This window comes from Nicotiana sylvestris, chromosome 7, assembly GCF_000393655.2.
Source record: "Nicotiana sylvestris chromosome 7, ASM39365v2, whole genome shotgun sequence".
Taxonomy (NCBI): domain Eukaryota; kingdom Viridiplantae; phylum Streptophyta; class Magnoliopsida; order Solanales; family Solanaceae; genus Nicotiana; species Nicotiana sylvestris.
The window spans coordinates 136,625,555-136,640,828 of record NC_091063.1 but is presented as its reverse complement, the minus strand read 5'-3'; the positions used below and the strand labels follow the sequence as shown (position 1 = coordinate 136,640,828).

The 15,274-nt window shown below is 36.6% G+C and overlaps 2 protein-coding genes and 1 long non-coding RNA gene across 4 annotated transcripts; 2 read left to right on the top strand and 1 right to left on the bottom strand.

The window, feature by feature from the left end:
* Positions 1–3,184: 3,184 nt before the first annotated feature.
* On the top strand, positions 3,185–4,863 carry LOC104231585 (uncharacterized). 2 transcript variants are annotated; one of them, XR_712111.2, is made up of 3 exons: positions 3,207–3,471; positions 3,559–3,630; positions 4,216–4,863. It is a non-coding gene; the product is annotated as an uncharacterized lncRNA (long non-coding RNA). The 2 variants fall into 2 exon arrangements; XR_011400850.1 differs by having other exon boundaries at positions 3,185–3,471; positions 3,559–4,863.
* A 689-nt stretch (positions 4,864–5,552) lies between these two features.
* Positions 5,553–9,407, bottom strand: LOC104231582 (protein COBRA-like). The gene is made up of 6 exons (XM_070150530.1): positions 9,153–9,407; positions 8,050–8,129; positions 7,260–7,716; positions 6,966–7,125; positions 6,582–6,862; positions 5,553–6,297 (listed from the first exon to the last, which is right to left on the bottom strand). Exons 1-6 carry the CDS (start codon positions 9,238–9,240, stop codon positions 6,005–6,007), a joined length of 1,359 nt encoding a protein of 452 aa, XP_070006631.1. The 5' UTR covers positions 9,241–9,407; the 3' UTR covers positions 5,553–6,004.
* A 4,420-nt stretch (positions 9,408–13,827) lies between these two features.
* On the top strand, positions 13,828–14,796 carry LOC138873829 (uncharacterized). The gene is made up of 2 exons (XM_070152309.1): positions 13,828–14,326; positions 14,441–14,796. The coding sequence occupies exons 1-2, from the start codon at positions 13,828–13,830 to the stop codon at positions 14,794–14,796; spliced, it is 855 nt and encodes a 284-aa protein (XP_070008410.1).
* The last annotated feature ends 478 nt before the right edge of the window (positions 14,797–15,274 follow it).

Here is a 15,274-nt window from a genome sequence, read left to right as displayed (position 1 = left end):
CAACTATTCATCTTCTTCTTCAAAAAAGAAGAAGAAGAGAAACCCTAGGAGGCCCGGAAGAAAACCAGCAAAAACTACCACCAAACGATCCCGTCTCCTCCCAAACTCCGTCGCAACCAACTCCCTCCACCCCGTCCAGCGTCCTCGTCGACCACCTGCCCCGACGCCATAACCGCCAACCTTCGACGTCAACCAGTCGCACCCTGTCAACCAGTCGCACCCCGTCTACTACTAACTCCTTCCACCTCCGTCACTGTCCAAACACCACCACCACACGGACCCTCCTCCTCCCAAATCCACCATCATCACTACCCAGCCCGACGAGTAGCAGCAGCGTCGTCACCTTCACTGCCTCCTCGCCACCGTCCTCACCTTCCCAGAAACCCCAAAACCAGTCGAAACCATCGTCGTCATCACCCAAACCACCCCGTCACAACCCCACCAGTTCCCAAACAGTTCAACCAGCTCCCTCTCCGTCAACGACCACCAGTCCAAACACCACCTCCAGCCGCTACCAGTCGATGACCAAACGACCCAGCTCACTCGCCATCGTCAAACACTGCCCGTTGATCCCACAGTCGTCGACCAAACAGTCCGCCAGTGAGGTCGAGTTGAAGTCGAGTTCCAGTCCAAAGTCCAAAAGCTGAGTCGAGGTCCGGTTCGTCGAGTTTGTTCCGGGGTTTTCGTTGTTGTGCCTTGTTCAGTGAAGTCCGGTTCGGGTTCCGTAGGAAGCACTGTTTGTCGTTCTAGGATTGTCGAGGTTCGAAGGTTGGTGTTCTTCGTCCTTTGTTTCATTTTGTTCGTTTCGCATGTTATGATTCAAGGCAAATGAGAGTATTGGATATTGATGAATGTCGACAATGCAATCTTGTTGTTTTGTTAAAAAATGTTTATTTTTATGGATAGTTACTGCGTGTTTAAAGTGAATGTGAGAATGTATGAACGGTTTGCGAGTCATCTTGGTTGAATCGTTTTTTTTTATTTTACCATGGATATTATTATTTATTAGAATCGTTGTTTTCATTTAACCTCAGATGACGTCATGGGTAGAAAATCTTAATTATCTTTAGGCTTGCCTTTAATAAAAATGAGACGAGCCTCGAAAAAAACGCACAAGCTGCGGGGCCCTCTAAATGTATATATTAAATACTTAGATTCCGGGACGGGCCGTTTAGCAAATTTCACGGCCCTCCACAAAAATAATAATGCGCTAGTTGCTTTAGGCGCGCCTTTAATAATTTAATTTTCCTAAACTCGGGTGCACATTTATGTGACCCAAATCTAAATCTCAACGGAATCGAAATGTGTCTCTACTCACGGGTATATTGATTATGGCGTGGCCCGAGATGCATTTCCATGACGTTGTAAATTCCTTTTAATAATAAATGAGACGAGCCTCGACAAACAAAATGTAGAAGCTGCGGGGCCCTCTAAATGTATATATATGTTAAAAATACTTAGAATCCGGGACATGCCGTTTAGCAAATTTTACGGCCTTCCCCAAAATAAATACGCTAGTCGCTTTAAGCGCGCCTTTAATAATTTAATTTCCTTAAACTCGGGTGTGCATTTCATGCGACCCAAATCCAAATCTCAAAACATCAAATAAAATGCGTTCCGGATTGTGGGTGCATTTCATGTGACGCAGTCCAAAGACGTGTTTTAAGCGACGTTCACATTCTCGTAAAAACAATAATAATAAAGCGGTTAAAAGATAAAATTTGCACATAAGTTCATATTGTATTTAAAATCAGATAATCAAGCCAAATATAACAGTTGAGCGACCGTGCTAGAACCACGGAACTCGGGAATGCCTAACACCTTCTCCCGGGTTAACAGAATTCCTTATCTAGATTTCTGGTACGCAGACTGTAATATAGAGTCATTATTTTCCTCGATTCGGGATTAAAATTGGTGACTTGGGACACCCTAAATCTCCCAAGTGGCGACTCTGAAATAAATAAACAGATCTCGTTTCGATTGTCCTTTAATTGGAAAAAACTCCCCATGCGCCCCCTCGGGTGCGGAAAAAGGAGGTGTGACAACGCTTTACATAAAAGAGCACAAAAGGAATTAGAAACGAATAGTCCTAATTTTACATGGAGTTTGTTGATAAAATAGATGAGTGTTGGAAGAAGAGATCAAAATGAGTTGCGTTGGTAGGATAGATTAGTTGAAAGAAGAAGAATAATAATACTCCCTTATTTCACTTTTAGTTGTCCACTATTGACTTTGCACACCCCTTAAGAAATACTACAAATAAAGTGCATAATTTATCATTATACCCATATTAATTGGTGTATAGCCTTAATGGATTTTAAAAAATAATTTGGAATGAATAATTAATGCTAAAGGACAAAACAAGAAAAATAAATTATTTTTCTCTTTATATGACAAGCAAAAATAAAAATTTATTTTTAGAATACTTGACAACTAAATGAACGGGATGGAGTAATAAATAAGGATAAAACATGCTAAACTTATTGGTATCCGTTTTGGGTTTAATAGAGTCAAGCACAAGGCTGTTACAGTTTGTAATTTCTATGTTTTTTTTTTTTCTATTCTTTTTCGAATACCAGCATCAACCAATTACTTTGATAGCTTTTAAAAGGTTTCCTTACTCATATGTAAACGACACTTACAAAAATGATATTAAAAAGTTCCTATAGATATTATTATTTCTATATTTCTAAAATTCTATAGGCTTGTAATATTCAAGCTTATTTTTTCTCAAAGTATAACGGTCATGGAAGGTTTGAAATAGGAATTGTTCATCATTTTCAATAAATGAAAAATATATTTTTTTCCTTTTAATTTTTATTTTGCAACTAAAAACATTTTAAAGTAATTTTGTTGTAATATGCAAAAAAAAATTATTTATTTATATGGAATCACGCGCAATGTGCGTGCCCAAAAACTAGTAATTATAAATACAGTTAGATATATATTTCATTTTCAGAACATGCTCTCTCAATTTGCACAACATCTAAATTTTAAACCTGTCACACTCCCTAAGACATTTAATTAATTTGAAAGGGCCCCCATATTCTGTCTAATGTTAATATTGTTTCAACATGAGGATGGCTGTTGAAATGTAACACTCAATTCTCAAGGAATACTTGCTTCAAGATTCAGAAAGGCCAAGAGTAATATAAAAGAGAGCCAATATAAGAAAGAGAGAAATAAAATGACAATGAAGTATGAACCCCTTCTCTTCCTCTTTTTGCTACCAACAACCAATTGGTAAGAAGTAACCCCATATTTCTCACTCATAATTCCATATTGCTACCACCTGACATATTTCATTCTTTCTGAAGCAAACTCTGTTAGCTTTGGGCAGTATATCATCTTATTAATTCTACCTATCTTTAAAGTTGTGAACCAGTTTTATGATTATACATGTATGTGATGATCATCTAAACCAAATGTCTAAGAAAATTGAGCACGCCACTGAGCTCTTGTCTTATGCCGGTGAAGTTTTTCAGTTTCATACACTGAATTTTTATTCATTCTTTTTGCTTGTTTTGTTTTTCTCAAACAAATATTTGTGTTATGCAGCTGCCTTGGTTCCCAATGGATATATCACCAGTAAATGAGATGTGGAATGTCTTGTACACTATATGGCTTGTTGTAAGTTTCAATTACCAACTCTTTTTTGGTTAATTTTCCAATTGAATGTAGTGTCTCGGACATTATATGGTCCTAGAGCAAACTAATTAAGTATTGTTTTCTCTATGGAAGATGACATAGGAAGTTTATATAACATGCAGTTGATTACTTGACTCAGGTTCTTCTTATTGATAACTTTTGCTCACTATTGATACCAAAAAAATTGAAGCAGTTACTAATTCATGATCTGGCATGTACAAAATGAAAACTTCATTCTCGATTCTACGATAACTTTTATGAAAGCCTTTCATTTGCTTCTCTTCTATGAAATTTGATTTTCCCATAATGTATCCTAATTAAACCTGATATTTGCAGAATCTTTGAATCTATGCTTATTTTCAACTCCCTGAAGCATATCTTATGTCCTTTCTCATCTTTGGTCCTGGTTTTAATGTTCTGTTTTGTAAATCATTCTCTTTACGCTTCACCAGAAATTGAAACTTTTCCAAAACCAGTAACTGCAGGAGAAAATCATGTCAAAGTCATAAGATTTTTGTGTTGAAAGACATTTGTTTGTGAGCAACTAATACTTTGATCCTTTTGCAGTGACATGAAATGTAACATGCACCATATTCCCAGCCTCTAGCCCAAAAACTCCGACCTATGCGCCTGTCTCTCTCAATTATTCTATAATGAAACATCACCCCTTGTCCATCCTGTGCTTGCAGTTTGTGAGAAGAAAAACAAATGCATCAAAGGTAGTCTGTATTTGTCATGGCATTGAAAGAGCACAAAGATAGATCGTATTTCGATCCTCTTACCACACACGAACACAAAGATAAAATCATACATGCATCTTAGTTTTTTTTTGATTTTTTTTTTGATAAAGTAAATTAGATTCATTAAAGAGCATCAAGAAGATGCAAAGAGTACAAAAGAGATAGGATAAGTAGCTCCATTACAAAAGCCTATGCTACTATCATGGAGCTAATAAAATCCACAAAAATATCAGCACTGTTAACAAAGGTGAGATAGTTCCAACTAAACAGATTAACTAAACATGCAGCCTTGAGGGAGTAGAGCGGAGTTGAAATGCCATCAAAACACCTTCGGTTCCTTTCTTTCCAAATACACCAAAAAATTACTGCTGCCACCATTTTCCTGATTTATTTGATGGATTTGTCAACTCTCCAAAAATACCAACTTTCAAAAGCTTGCTTTATTGATTGTGGCATAATCCATCTGAGACCAAAAGTAGTGTAGAAGAAGTTCCAGATTTCTTTTGCAACTGAGCAGTGGAGGAATGGGTGGTTTACATTTTCTGACCGTTGTTGGTACATGTAGCATCTGTTAACTAGTGTAATGTTACTCTTGATTAAGTTATCTTGAGTGAGATAGGCCCCATTTAGAGACAACCATGTGAAGCAAGTCACGTTGGTAGGCACTTTAGTTCTCCAGATGTGTTTCCATGGCCAGTTATCTATATTGCATTCTGATCACGGAAGTGAATGTAGCCTTCTTTGACTGTGTACTTGCCTCTCTTAGAGTTTCCCCAAATAAATTTGTCAGGCTGTTGATCATCGGTGTTATGACCTCCTAAGGAGCTTAACATTGTGAGTAGTCTGTTGACCTCTCAATCCTGCAAATTTCTTCTGAAATGTGGGCACCAAGTGCCATTTTCTCTATTTTGAGAGACAGTGGAGTCTATGCTTAGAGCAATCTGATACATACTGGGAAACATGTCTTCAAAAGGTGCATCTTAGCTAATGTCCTAATACATGAACTAGGTAAATCGGATGAATCTAGTTTACTTTTTCCAACATTGACAATATGGACATAATCAAGTAGTAAACCTCATTCATGTCATTGTTGAGCTAGCAAAATGCTAGAAATTGCTCTAAAGAAGCAAACATTTCATAGAATAGAACAAGGTGCAAGGGAAGGACAGGAATTATCGAATGTACTATAAACGCTAGAAAAGCACATAATCTTTTTTACAATGTAGAAAGTGGTTACATGGTGATGGTACAGAAAAATAGAGCACTAAAGAATATCAAATAATTTAACTCTATCTGTTTGTAAATGGTCTTTATTCTCATACAAATCTGAGATCACTATGAATTTGAGAAATCTACATAACAAAAATGAATACACCACAGTAGAAACACATTGGATACAACTCCTGAAGGAAAATTATGGCAGCCATTCCACCAGCCCTTACGAGTATGCAGATGAAACTAATATTTGCCTCGAACAAGTATTACCCGAATCCATAAGAATGGTCGGCGTCACTGCTCAGGCAATACTCCAATCAGTTCTATCAGCAGTGGGAGTGAATCAATCCAAAGATAACTTACTGAGACAGACACTTGGCATTTATCCAAACGAGAGGCTTCTAAATAAATGCAAAGAAGAAGGCTGTAGAGAGCATCAGCGTCACCACTAACTTTAGTGAAGAAACCTTCCATAGGGTACCAGCATTTGGCATATATGGATATGAATCAGGAGGCGGCATGACACAGTTATCACCATTGAAATAAACTCTGCGGGGGAAAGCCCACCCCTTGTCAAAAGTAAAAGTCGATAAATCCTTGCGGAATAGATGCTCTGACTGGACATTTCCTAAAGGACCCGCTTGCATGAGCAGATCGTTGTAGAATTTCATACCCCATAACATGGCAGTGTCATCTGTAAAAAAAGGCCCAGGAGATTAGCCATATCCTCCAATCTCTCAATTGATAGGGCAACCTAGGTAAAAATATCTTCAATAGCATAGTATTGCCAACCAAAAACATGACACAAGATTCTGAAATGAAATTCTTCTTTAAAAGTAGGGAAAAGATACTTTTGGAAATCCATCTAATGTCTTTAACACTAAAGTATTAGCAGCTAGCTCTTTAGATCACGAATGAAACAGTAGCAACTGGTTATGAGAGCTTGTATAGTTGTATAACAATAGAAAGAGAACTTACTTATTGCTCCATAAGGTGTTAATGCCTTGTAATTGAAGCTGAATAACTGAGTCAGGTTGTCAAAGTTGGGATGCTGGACAACTAAGTTCCATTGTGTATAATTCATATTGTAATTGAAGTTAGTTATAGTGACCTTCACTCGCCAATACTCCTTGTAGTTGAGTTTCACATGCCAATGAATTCTAATAGGGCACATATGATTTGTGCACTGAACCAAAGGAGCATAAGTATTCTTCTTTCCATGGTCTGAAACAACTGAAGCTAAGTGCGGTTCGTCTTGACTGCGAGGAGCAAATGAAAAAGGAGCAGGAAGTAAATAACCAAAGCTTTTAGAAGTGATAAAAAAATGGAGGAAAAAATAAAGCATGTTTTTGCAGGACTTACTCTACACAATTTCCATGCTGAGTGCCATTCTTCTGGCAGCCACAAGTGCATGTTGGACACGGTACAATTGTGTCATTGTAGAAGGATGAGATAGAGACGCAGCATGTGGGTGTTTTTTGAGCTAGGAACTGTGAGTATGTGCACGTGACATTCCAAGTCACTGTCATTAACAATATAAATAGTTAGAAATTAATCTTCATGGCAATTATAAGGAGAAATAACAGACTTACAAGAGGAATTCCAGAATTCTCATTTTTTTCATGGACAAAGGAGATATCTCAACAATTAACTTACTCATGGCTTGTGTTACTCGTCTCCCATCTTGAGTAACGAACTTAGTGGGTTTAACAATTTTAGCGGGTCCACAAGTATAACCAGGCCCAGGTGCCTTTAAGGTGAAGTTCTTAGGAACTCTAACTGTTTTATTGGTTGTTCCGGCAGCACCAACACTGACTTGGAATGAGCTAACAGCAGTTGCAGTATCTTGGCCCCATGAGTTGATCACTCCTCCCTTGCAGCAATTTGCAATCTGCTGGTTGTAAGGAGTTCCGGGCAGTAAGTCAACAACGGTTGGATCCTTCTTGCAACAATGGGGAATGTTTCCTTTAAATTTCGAACAATCTCCTTGCTCTGTTGTTTGAGCTCCCATCATGTTCCATATTACTTCCTTCTTCGCCCATGTCCATCCCAAAGTCCAGCCTGGTGCTTGAATATGTCTATATTGCTGGAAGTTGAACATAGTCACAACAGCCTGTCCGTTGCCAATGATAATGATCAGAAACTTCCAATTTGTTCAATACTACTCCAACAAGAAGACGTAGAGGTAAATGCAGACTAAAGAATATATAGAACATGACACTGAAACCTAAAGACTAAAGAATAAAACAGTTTGCTAAAGAACTTAAAAAACTTTTTTCTATGCACTACACGCAATAACACTGGAAACAACTAATGTGTGGAAAGGCAATTCTTAAACAAACTCAGAAACTGCAGTGCAACAGATGCAGACTGGTTTTAGTCCAAAATGGTTTTCAAAAAACAAAGGGAGGGGAAGAGAGAGAGAGAAAGAGAGAGTGCTACTTACAACATATCCATCCGGCGTCCAGCTGATGACATCCCATTTTATTGTGATGTTGCCATTGGGATCAAGTGCATCGAAGGCATCTAGAAGAAAACCAGAAACAAAATTATAATGTGAAAACTGTGAAAAACAACAGATCTTTACCCTGATGTAGTAGAAAAGGGTGAAATGAATCCCATATCTGATTCAACAACATAGAAAATGAGAAATTTTTAAGGAGTTCAACTTTCTGTAGACTATGTAACAAGTTAAATATGGTTGTATATTCAGTTCAAACTTTAAAATCCTAACCAACGTGGTAAAATGCAAGTTGTGACAGTGTAACCCCTAAATTCTAACATCAGAACATCAATTGCAACAAAATGGATTCTCCGATAGAAGAATATAGTTTGGACTGGATCCATCATTTCCAAATGTTTTCCGGGGCTCGTATTTGACCAGCGATCATAGTTGACGTATATCTAGTACAGGCACGGAGCCAAACTGTTACGATCTTCTTTGATCTTGTCTTTAGGAGAATGCAGAGAATTCAATTAGGATAGCACATTGACTAAAGATAAGAATACTTTTAGCTTCCTATATAATTGTGAAGCATAAATTAGAGTAAAACCCAAGTGAAAGGAAAAATGAGACTGATCTGAAATCCTTTTCAGTGAGATTTATCACTACCTACCGGTGTATCTTTAGATGCTCTCTCCCTCTCTTGGGAGATGGGGAGGAATTAATCAGCAGAAAACATTAAAGATCTAACATTGAAGTTCAATTTACCCAAATCAAGACCCAATATAGTTTACTCCTCTGGATTTAGTTTGGCAAGAAGCAGATCAATCTTTGGTCCAGTATGATTTCAGTTCATTAATCCCAACAATAGAAATTAGATGTAATGTGACATTAAAATCAAACATGATATGTGATTTGACATAAAAATCAAATCTTGATGTTAAAAATCACAAAAAAAATTCTAATCCTCCAAGAAATGCCATCAAGAACTCTCAGTATTACCGAATACTTCAAATCCAAACAAGCAAATCAAGAACTAATTAAAACCCATTTCACAAAAAATTAAATGGATTGCAAAAAAAAAGGGTATAAAGTCATGAGCAAACCTGTCGATGAAAAGCTGAAGCAAGACGGCAAGAAGATTAATAATACTGCAGTAGTAGTAAATCTAGGAAAATATCTGAAGAACTCCATAAGCCCCTTGTAGCTGCTATAGATTTTCTTGTGCTTTTTCTTTTGGGACACTCTCTGCTTAAGATCTGCTAAAATGCTACTGAAAATGGGCTAAAAGAGAGAAGAAAAATCTTGGCGGTGAGTGGCAGCTGGAACTGAGCTCACATGGCAAGTTAGTCTATTGAACTAAAGTGGACTTTAATAATGTCTTTTTAGACAATAACCACCCACTGGCCGCTGTAATAAAGCTTTTTATTGTGTATGTTGTTTTCATCCAAAATTACTTATTTGCTCTTATTAAATGTAAGTTTCCATTACTGAATTATCGAAAATGATTATAAAGTAAATAGTAGTAGTAATAAAGTTAAAATTGACTTTACATATTTGTAAGTATATATAAAAATATTAGGTTTTAAATAAAAACTTAAAATTTAAAATGAAATAAGAATTCTTACTATGTACATTATATTATGTAATAGTATTATTTTTATTAAAAGAATTTACTTTTACTCAATGAAGCGATGCCCCTTTAAGATAAGACAGGCTTATTAAAACTTTGAGGGTGTTCTTAAAATGATAATTAGAGACATAATGTCTGCGTGTGTTATTCGATATTCTTTTTTCTTACACAAAAAAAACTAAATGGACCCTGAGGGTATAATTCCTTAAATAAAAGGTGGAAAAAATACTTCAATAAGCTACTTTATTTAAAACTGAATAGAGTAAAACAAAGCCCCAATCGGATATTGGAACCAAAAGTGTACTTGCAAATTGTAACTATAAATGATACCAGTACTATAGTTTTGAGTGTTCTCATTTTTTGTAATTATGTTAGTTTAGGAATAGAGGCGGCACACCATTACACGCGACGTAAAGAGAAAATTTAAAAGGAGGACTCAAAAGATATTCGAGGTTAAGAAATGCTTTTTCATATCTAATTCTTTGATAATTTTATTAGCTTAAGAATGAAAAATTGTCTAAAAAGTACTTAAAGAATAGAAGAAGATTCTACAAATCATAATTATAAATAAAATTGATTCAAGTTGAAGTGCGTTGGACAAATTAAGAAGTTGAGATCATCCACCATGCGTGAGGTAACAAAAAAGAATAATAAAAAATACGAAAAAAATGCAAATTAATAATCTACACTTTTTAGTATAAACTTTAAAAATTGACAACAAATGATTAAAACTAATTTATTTATCACTAATAGTAAATACATAATTATTGACATTATATATAATTTGAGTAAATTTGGGGCATTAATTTTATGGGGCCTAAAGCCACTGCTTTGGTGGCTTTATTAATGAGCCGCCACTGTTTAGGAAAGAAACAAAAAAGAACTTTCTATCAAATTGAAGTGTATGAATGTTTATACCTAAAAATAACACTCCTGTAGAATTCAATAAAGAACATAAAAATCGGAAAGTAAACAAAGTGTCCTCTTCAATGGTTAAATTTTGCAGCTATCAACGAAATCTCTATATGTCTTAATTGCCAATGTATTCATATAAAGAATGCAATTGTGTTCAAAAATTAAAGAGTCGCCCGTCTTTTCAATTCGCTGCTATGGCTGGTAATTTGCAAGCAAATAGGAGGAGTGTGAAGCGTCTGTGGCAATACAAGGACTTTTTAACCCGTAAAGAAAAGAATCTTCTACTTAATAAATATGGAAATAACAGTTAAATATCTAAAACTTCTTTAGCCTGATGGAGTACGAAATATTTGAAATAAACGTTTACATAAAGAGTTTAATTTTTAAATAGACTATAGATAACGGTTTCTAATAGCCTGACTGTTTAACCAAAAATCTGAGTCTTTGATCAAAGCTAGAAATAAAGAGAAATTTAGGTTACTGATAATCTGGAGACGAAAATAATAGAAGATTTCTGAGAATAATAAAGTAATAAGTAGTTTTGTATTTCAGTGTAATCTCAATAATATTTTGTGTCCCTACAGATGTTGAGTCCTTCTCCTTTTATAGTTGATTCTAGGAGAAGGTGTAATGTCTTTGTCTTAATAAGGCAATTATGAGCAATAAATGACATTAGAAGAAACGTTACACAATCATTTCTATTTAATTCAAATTTTCTAACGTATTTGATATTTAATGCTGTATTTAGACTCTTTTACGTCATCAAATTCGTATCTTCAACTTCTTCCGATCTTTGGTCTTTAAATAACTCGAATAGGTACGAGACTTGTGTCATTTGAGTAACGGTCCACACCTATGTTGCTTTCTTCTCCCCATATCTGTTGTCGCCCGTGCCTCTTGACTATTTATTGCGTTTTGACCTTTTGACCAGTCCACGTGTCATGACACATCATCTTCAATATTCAGACTCAGTTTTTTCCCAATACAGATAGTCCCCCCACTTTCTATTTATTTATCAATTAAATATTTGGGAAGTGGATCTTCACAAAAAAAGAATTTTTGCCGTAATCAATGCTATGACAGTACTGACGCTTCAGTTGTCTTTTCTATTGAATGTTCTGCACACGTGTCACCTTCTGATTGGCGCTGTAATTCTGCAGCCTTTTTTCAAGGTTTCTTCATCCCCTCTATTCACGAAGTGATAGTTGCCTTTATTATAGGCTTTCCATCATTACACTTCTTTGTTTGACGGTTGTTATTATATACATATTTAACCTTTTTTCCTTTAGTTCATCCTTTCTCTGCAATGGCGTCTCTGAATCCTAACCCTATGAGAATCCCAATTCTTGATAGCTTCCCCAACGCCCCTGTAAGACATAGAAGGGGTAGAGGTGGCAAGCTTCGTAGTCTAGGATCCGTTCGTGGTGGTTCCTCTAGTTTCATCACTCCTTCTTCTAGTTTTGGCACTATTTCTAGAGGTTCTATCACTAAGAAATCCTCTTCTGAAGGTAAAGAACTTTCTGAGCCTCTTCAAGAGCCTTTAGTTGAGGAAATAGTACCCAATGACTTATCCTTTGAGAATGATAGAAAATCTCTTCGTGAACAAGTTGTTAATTTAGAGAAAGCTGACATTTTTCCTTCTCTAATCACTGAACCTTTTGTTTCTATTGTTCGAAAAGATTGCAACTGGAGAAGTGATCTTCGTATAGTGATCCCTAATCCAAACCAGAGAATATCTTCTTTTAGGATTGGATTTTCTTTTGTTTATCCTTACCCCTTCACTTTGGGATTTAATCCTGCTATTGACCCAGTTATACTTGATTTCTGTCGCTTTTTCAAAATTTGTTTGGGACAAATTGGCCCCCTTGTATGGAGAGCAGTAACTTGTTTGAGGTATTTGTCCGTAAAAGCCAATGTTAGCTTTACCTTTCCCCACCTTATTCATCTTTACCACCCCTAATTATTCCGCCATGGGGTTTTTACTTTAACTGCAAGAAGTAAAAGGGTCTTAGTAAGCCCTAAAGATGACAAGGATCGTGGGTGGTACACTCGTTATGTTGTTGTACGCACAATTGATTTGGTAGATGAAATAAATATCCCCTTCCCTTAGAAGTGGAACTTTGCACGTAAGTTTTTTTTTTTACTTACCGTACCTATCTTTAAGAATTTCAATTTCTTTTCTAATTTCGTCTCTTTTTGCTTTTCTGTAGCAACTATGAGAGATGTGGTACCCGTTCCTAATTTCCGTGGTTGGGTAGATTCAATCTTGAAAGTCGTGCCTATGGAGGAGAGAACTTGGAAATCCATTTCCAATTTACATGGTTGGAAAGTGAAAACTCACGGTATGCATCTCTTTATGCTTTTTCGTATGTTAAGTCCTTTCTTGTTTCTAACTTTTTTATCCTTCTTTTTGTCAGGATTTGCTATTCGAGGAATGACAGCTGAAGTAGCTATTGCCCTTCGAGCCTCTTCTGGTACTTCACTCTCTTTGGAGAGAACTCAAGCTACGCTATCAAAGAGGAAAGTTGTAGAAGAGGATTTTGAGGATGATGAAGATGAAGACAGCTCTTTGATAGCTAGACCAAGAGTTAGGAGACGCATCGTTTCCGAGGATGAAGCTAAAGTTACCCCTGTCCGTGCCTCTCTTAATGAACTTGTTCACATTCCTTCTGATGATAAAACCACTCCGAGGGACACCAATGAGTCTATTCAACGTCTCTTCGTTGGTGGTTTTGAAAGTGGAGAACTAGGTCCAGTTTTAGATGAAGTTCCTTTTTCTTCCTCTGTTCCCATTCCTTCTATTCCTCCGTTGGTTTCAAGTGCTTCCTTGCCCATTCTATCTGTTCCTGCTCCCTTATCTATTTCGAGTCCTTTGACTCCTATTATTTTCACTTCTTCTACCGCTCCTCCTTCTATAGCTCCCCCTTCCTCTGTTCAACATGCAGAGGAGGGTTCTATTAGCAGAAGTTTGGCTATGAGGAGTGTTACACTTGAAGTTCCTGCTAATAACAGTCTTTTAAGGAAGTCTGGTGGAGCAGATGCCTGACTTGGGCCTTTGATTGGAGATATTGAGAAGAAGAAGATGAGCAGTCACAGTTGCTTAACTCTGATGAATGACATAGTTCATTCTACTTTGAAGGTATTTTTTCTTTACTTACTAACAAGTTTTTTTATCTCTAAATTCTTATTTCTATGAGTTGTCACTGTAGGCTAACCTCATTGGTACAAAATTGATGGGAAAAATTTCCCTTCTGGAAAAGAAAACTCGTGAGTCTGAAAAGTCTATCCACGAGGCTGAGGAAATAGCCAAGGGAGCCCAGCTAGAAGCAGCTAATTGGAAAGAGCAGTTTGAGAATGCTCAGGGAACTATAGAAGAATTGCAAGAAAGTAGAAATCACCTGGAGCAGCAAAAGCGAGGTCTGACTTCTGAGTTAGCAGTTGCCAAAGCTTCTTCAAGTCAATTTGAAAAAGACAAGGAGTGCCTTGAATGTTGCTTTTCAGAACAGTTATCAAAGTCAAGTGAAGAAATCAGAGAACTTAAGGCACTCTTGGACAAGAAAAAAGAATATGCAGGAGAATTAGTGCAGAACTTGACTCAAGTTCAATCTGATTTAAGGATCTCCTCTGACAAAGTACGTGCCTTAGAGAGTTCTCATGCCTCCCTTGAAGCTTCCCTTGATTCTCATTTAGCTGAACATCAAGTGTTAAAGAATGATCTTGCTATGTGGGAAAGTGAGTATGAACTTCTTGAGCAGAAGTTTGATTTAGAGGTGAGTTGGGCTTTCTTAAACTCTCGTCGTGACGCTTTAATGGAGGCCAGTCAATAAAACTTTGAATTAAACTCAGAGTTGGCCAAAGTTTTAGAAACCATTGAAAGAACCCAACAACCACTTGACTTTCCTTCTCCGACAATTGAAGCTCCCGTGGCTAAGGAACCTGTAAATGACGAAGTCGTTGCTGTGGCAGTTGAAGTTGAAGATGTTGCAATTCCAGCTCCCGAGGGTGAAATTTCTACGACTCAGTCTATGGAAGCTGAAACATCCGTGACTCTTGCTCCCCTCGTTGAACCTAACACTTCAAGCCCAGCTGAAACCGCTCATGTTGCTGCTTCTTCAGAAGTTGCCACCGTGCATGTGGCTGTTTCTGAAAGTGAAATTAATATTGCAACTTTTGATGTGCCAACCCCTTCAGTGACCAGTTAAATTTCCAGACTTTGTTTTTACTTTCTTTGTTGGATGATGGTTTTATTCGTTAGTTATTTTTTAAAGGATTTTTTGGTGAAAGTCCCCAGTTATCATAATGGGGAACTTGTATAAACTTTTTGTTGACTAAGTTTCTACTTAGTCTTTTTAATTATATCAAGAAGTTTGTTAGTGCTTCAATGTGTTCTATTCTTGCCTTTTCCTTATCTATTTAGGACTTATAGAATAGTTTAGCATTTTTATCCTTTGAAAATGCTTTATGATTCTTCTCATGACTTATTAACATGAGGTTTATAAAAGAGGGCCCTTTTATATATATCGACACTTAATGAAGAAGACGTCTCAACTTCATAATGGTGTTACAATACGATGAAAGAAATAGGAATACACATGTTTTGTTTGAAACAACTTTGACAAGTTTTTATTCATGGACTTGGACAAGCTTTTGAATATTACATGTATTAAAATACATCTATAA

What these genes read in the sequence shown, in the direction of transcription:
- LOC104231582 (XM_070150530.1), bottom strand. Translation starts at nt 9,240, where the DNA reads ATGGAGTTCTTCAGATATTTTCCTAGATTTACTACTACTGCAGTATTA. An exon ending in CAGCATGGAAATTGTGTAGA is followed by an intron (nt 6,863 to 6,965) that starts GTAAGTCCTGCA and finishes TGCTCCTCGCAG; the next exon opens with TCAAGACGAACCGCACTTAG. An exon ending in AACACCTTATGGAGCAATAA is followed by an intron (nt 6,298 to 6,581) that starts GTAAGTTCTCTT and finishes CTTTTTTTACAG; the next exon opens with ATGACACTGCCATGTTATGG.
- LOC138873829 (XM_070152309.1), top strand. Translation starts at nt 13,828, where the DNA reads ATGGGAAAAATTTCCCTTCTGGAAAAGAAAACTCGTGAGTCTGAAAAG. An exon ending in TGATCTTGCTATGTGGGAAA is followed by an intron (nt 14,327 to 14,440) that starts GTGAGTATGAAC and finishes AATTAAACTCAG; the next exon opens with AGTTGGCCAAAGTTTTAGAA.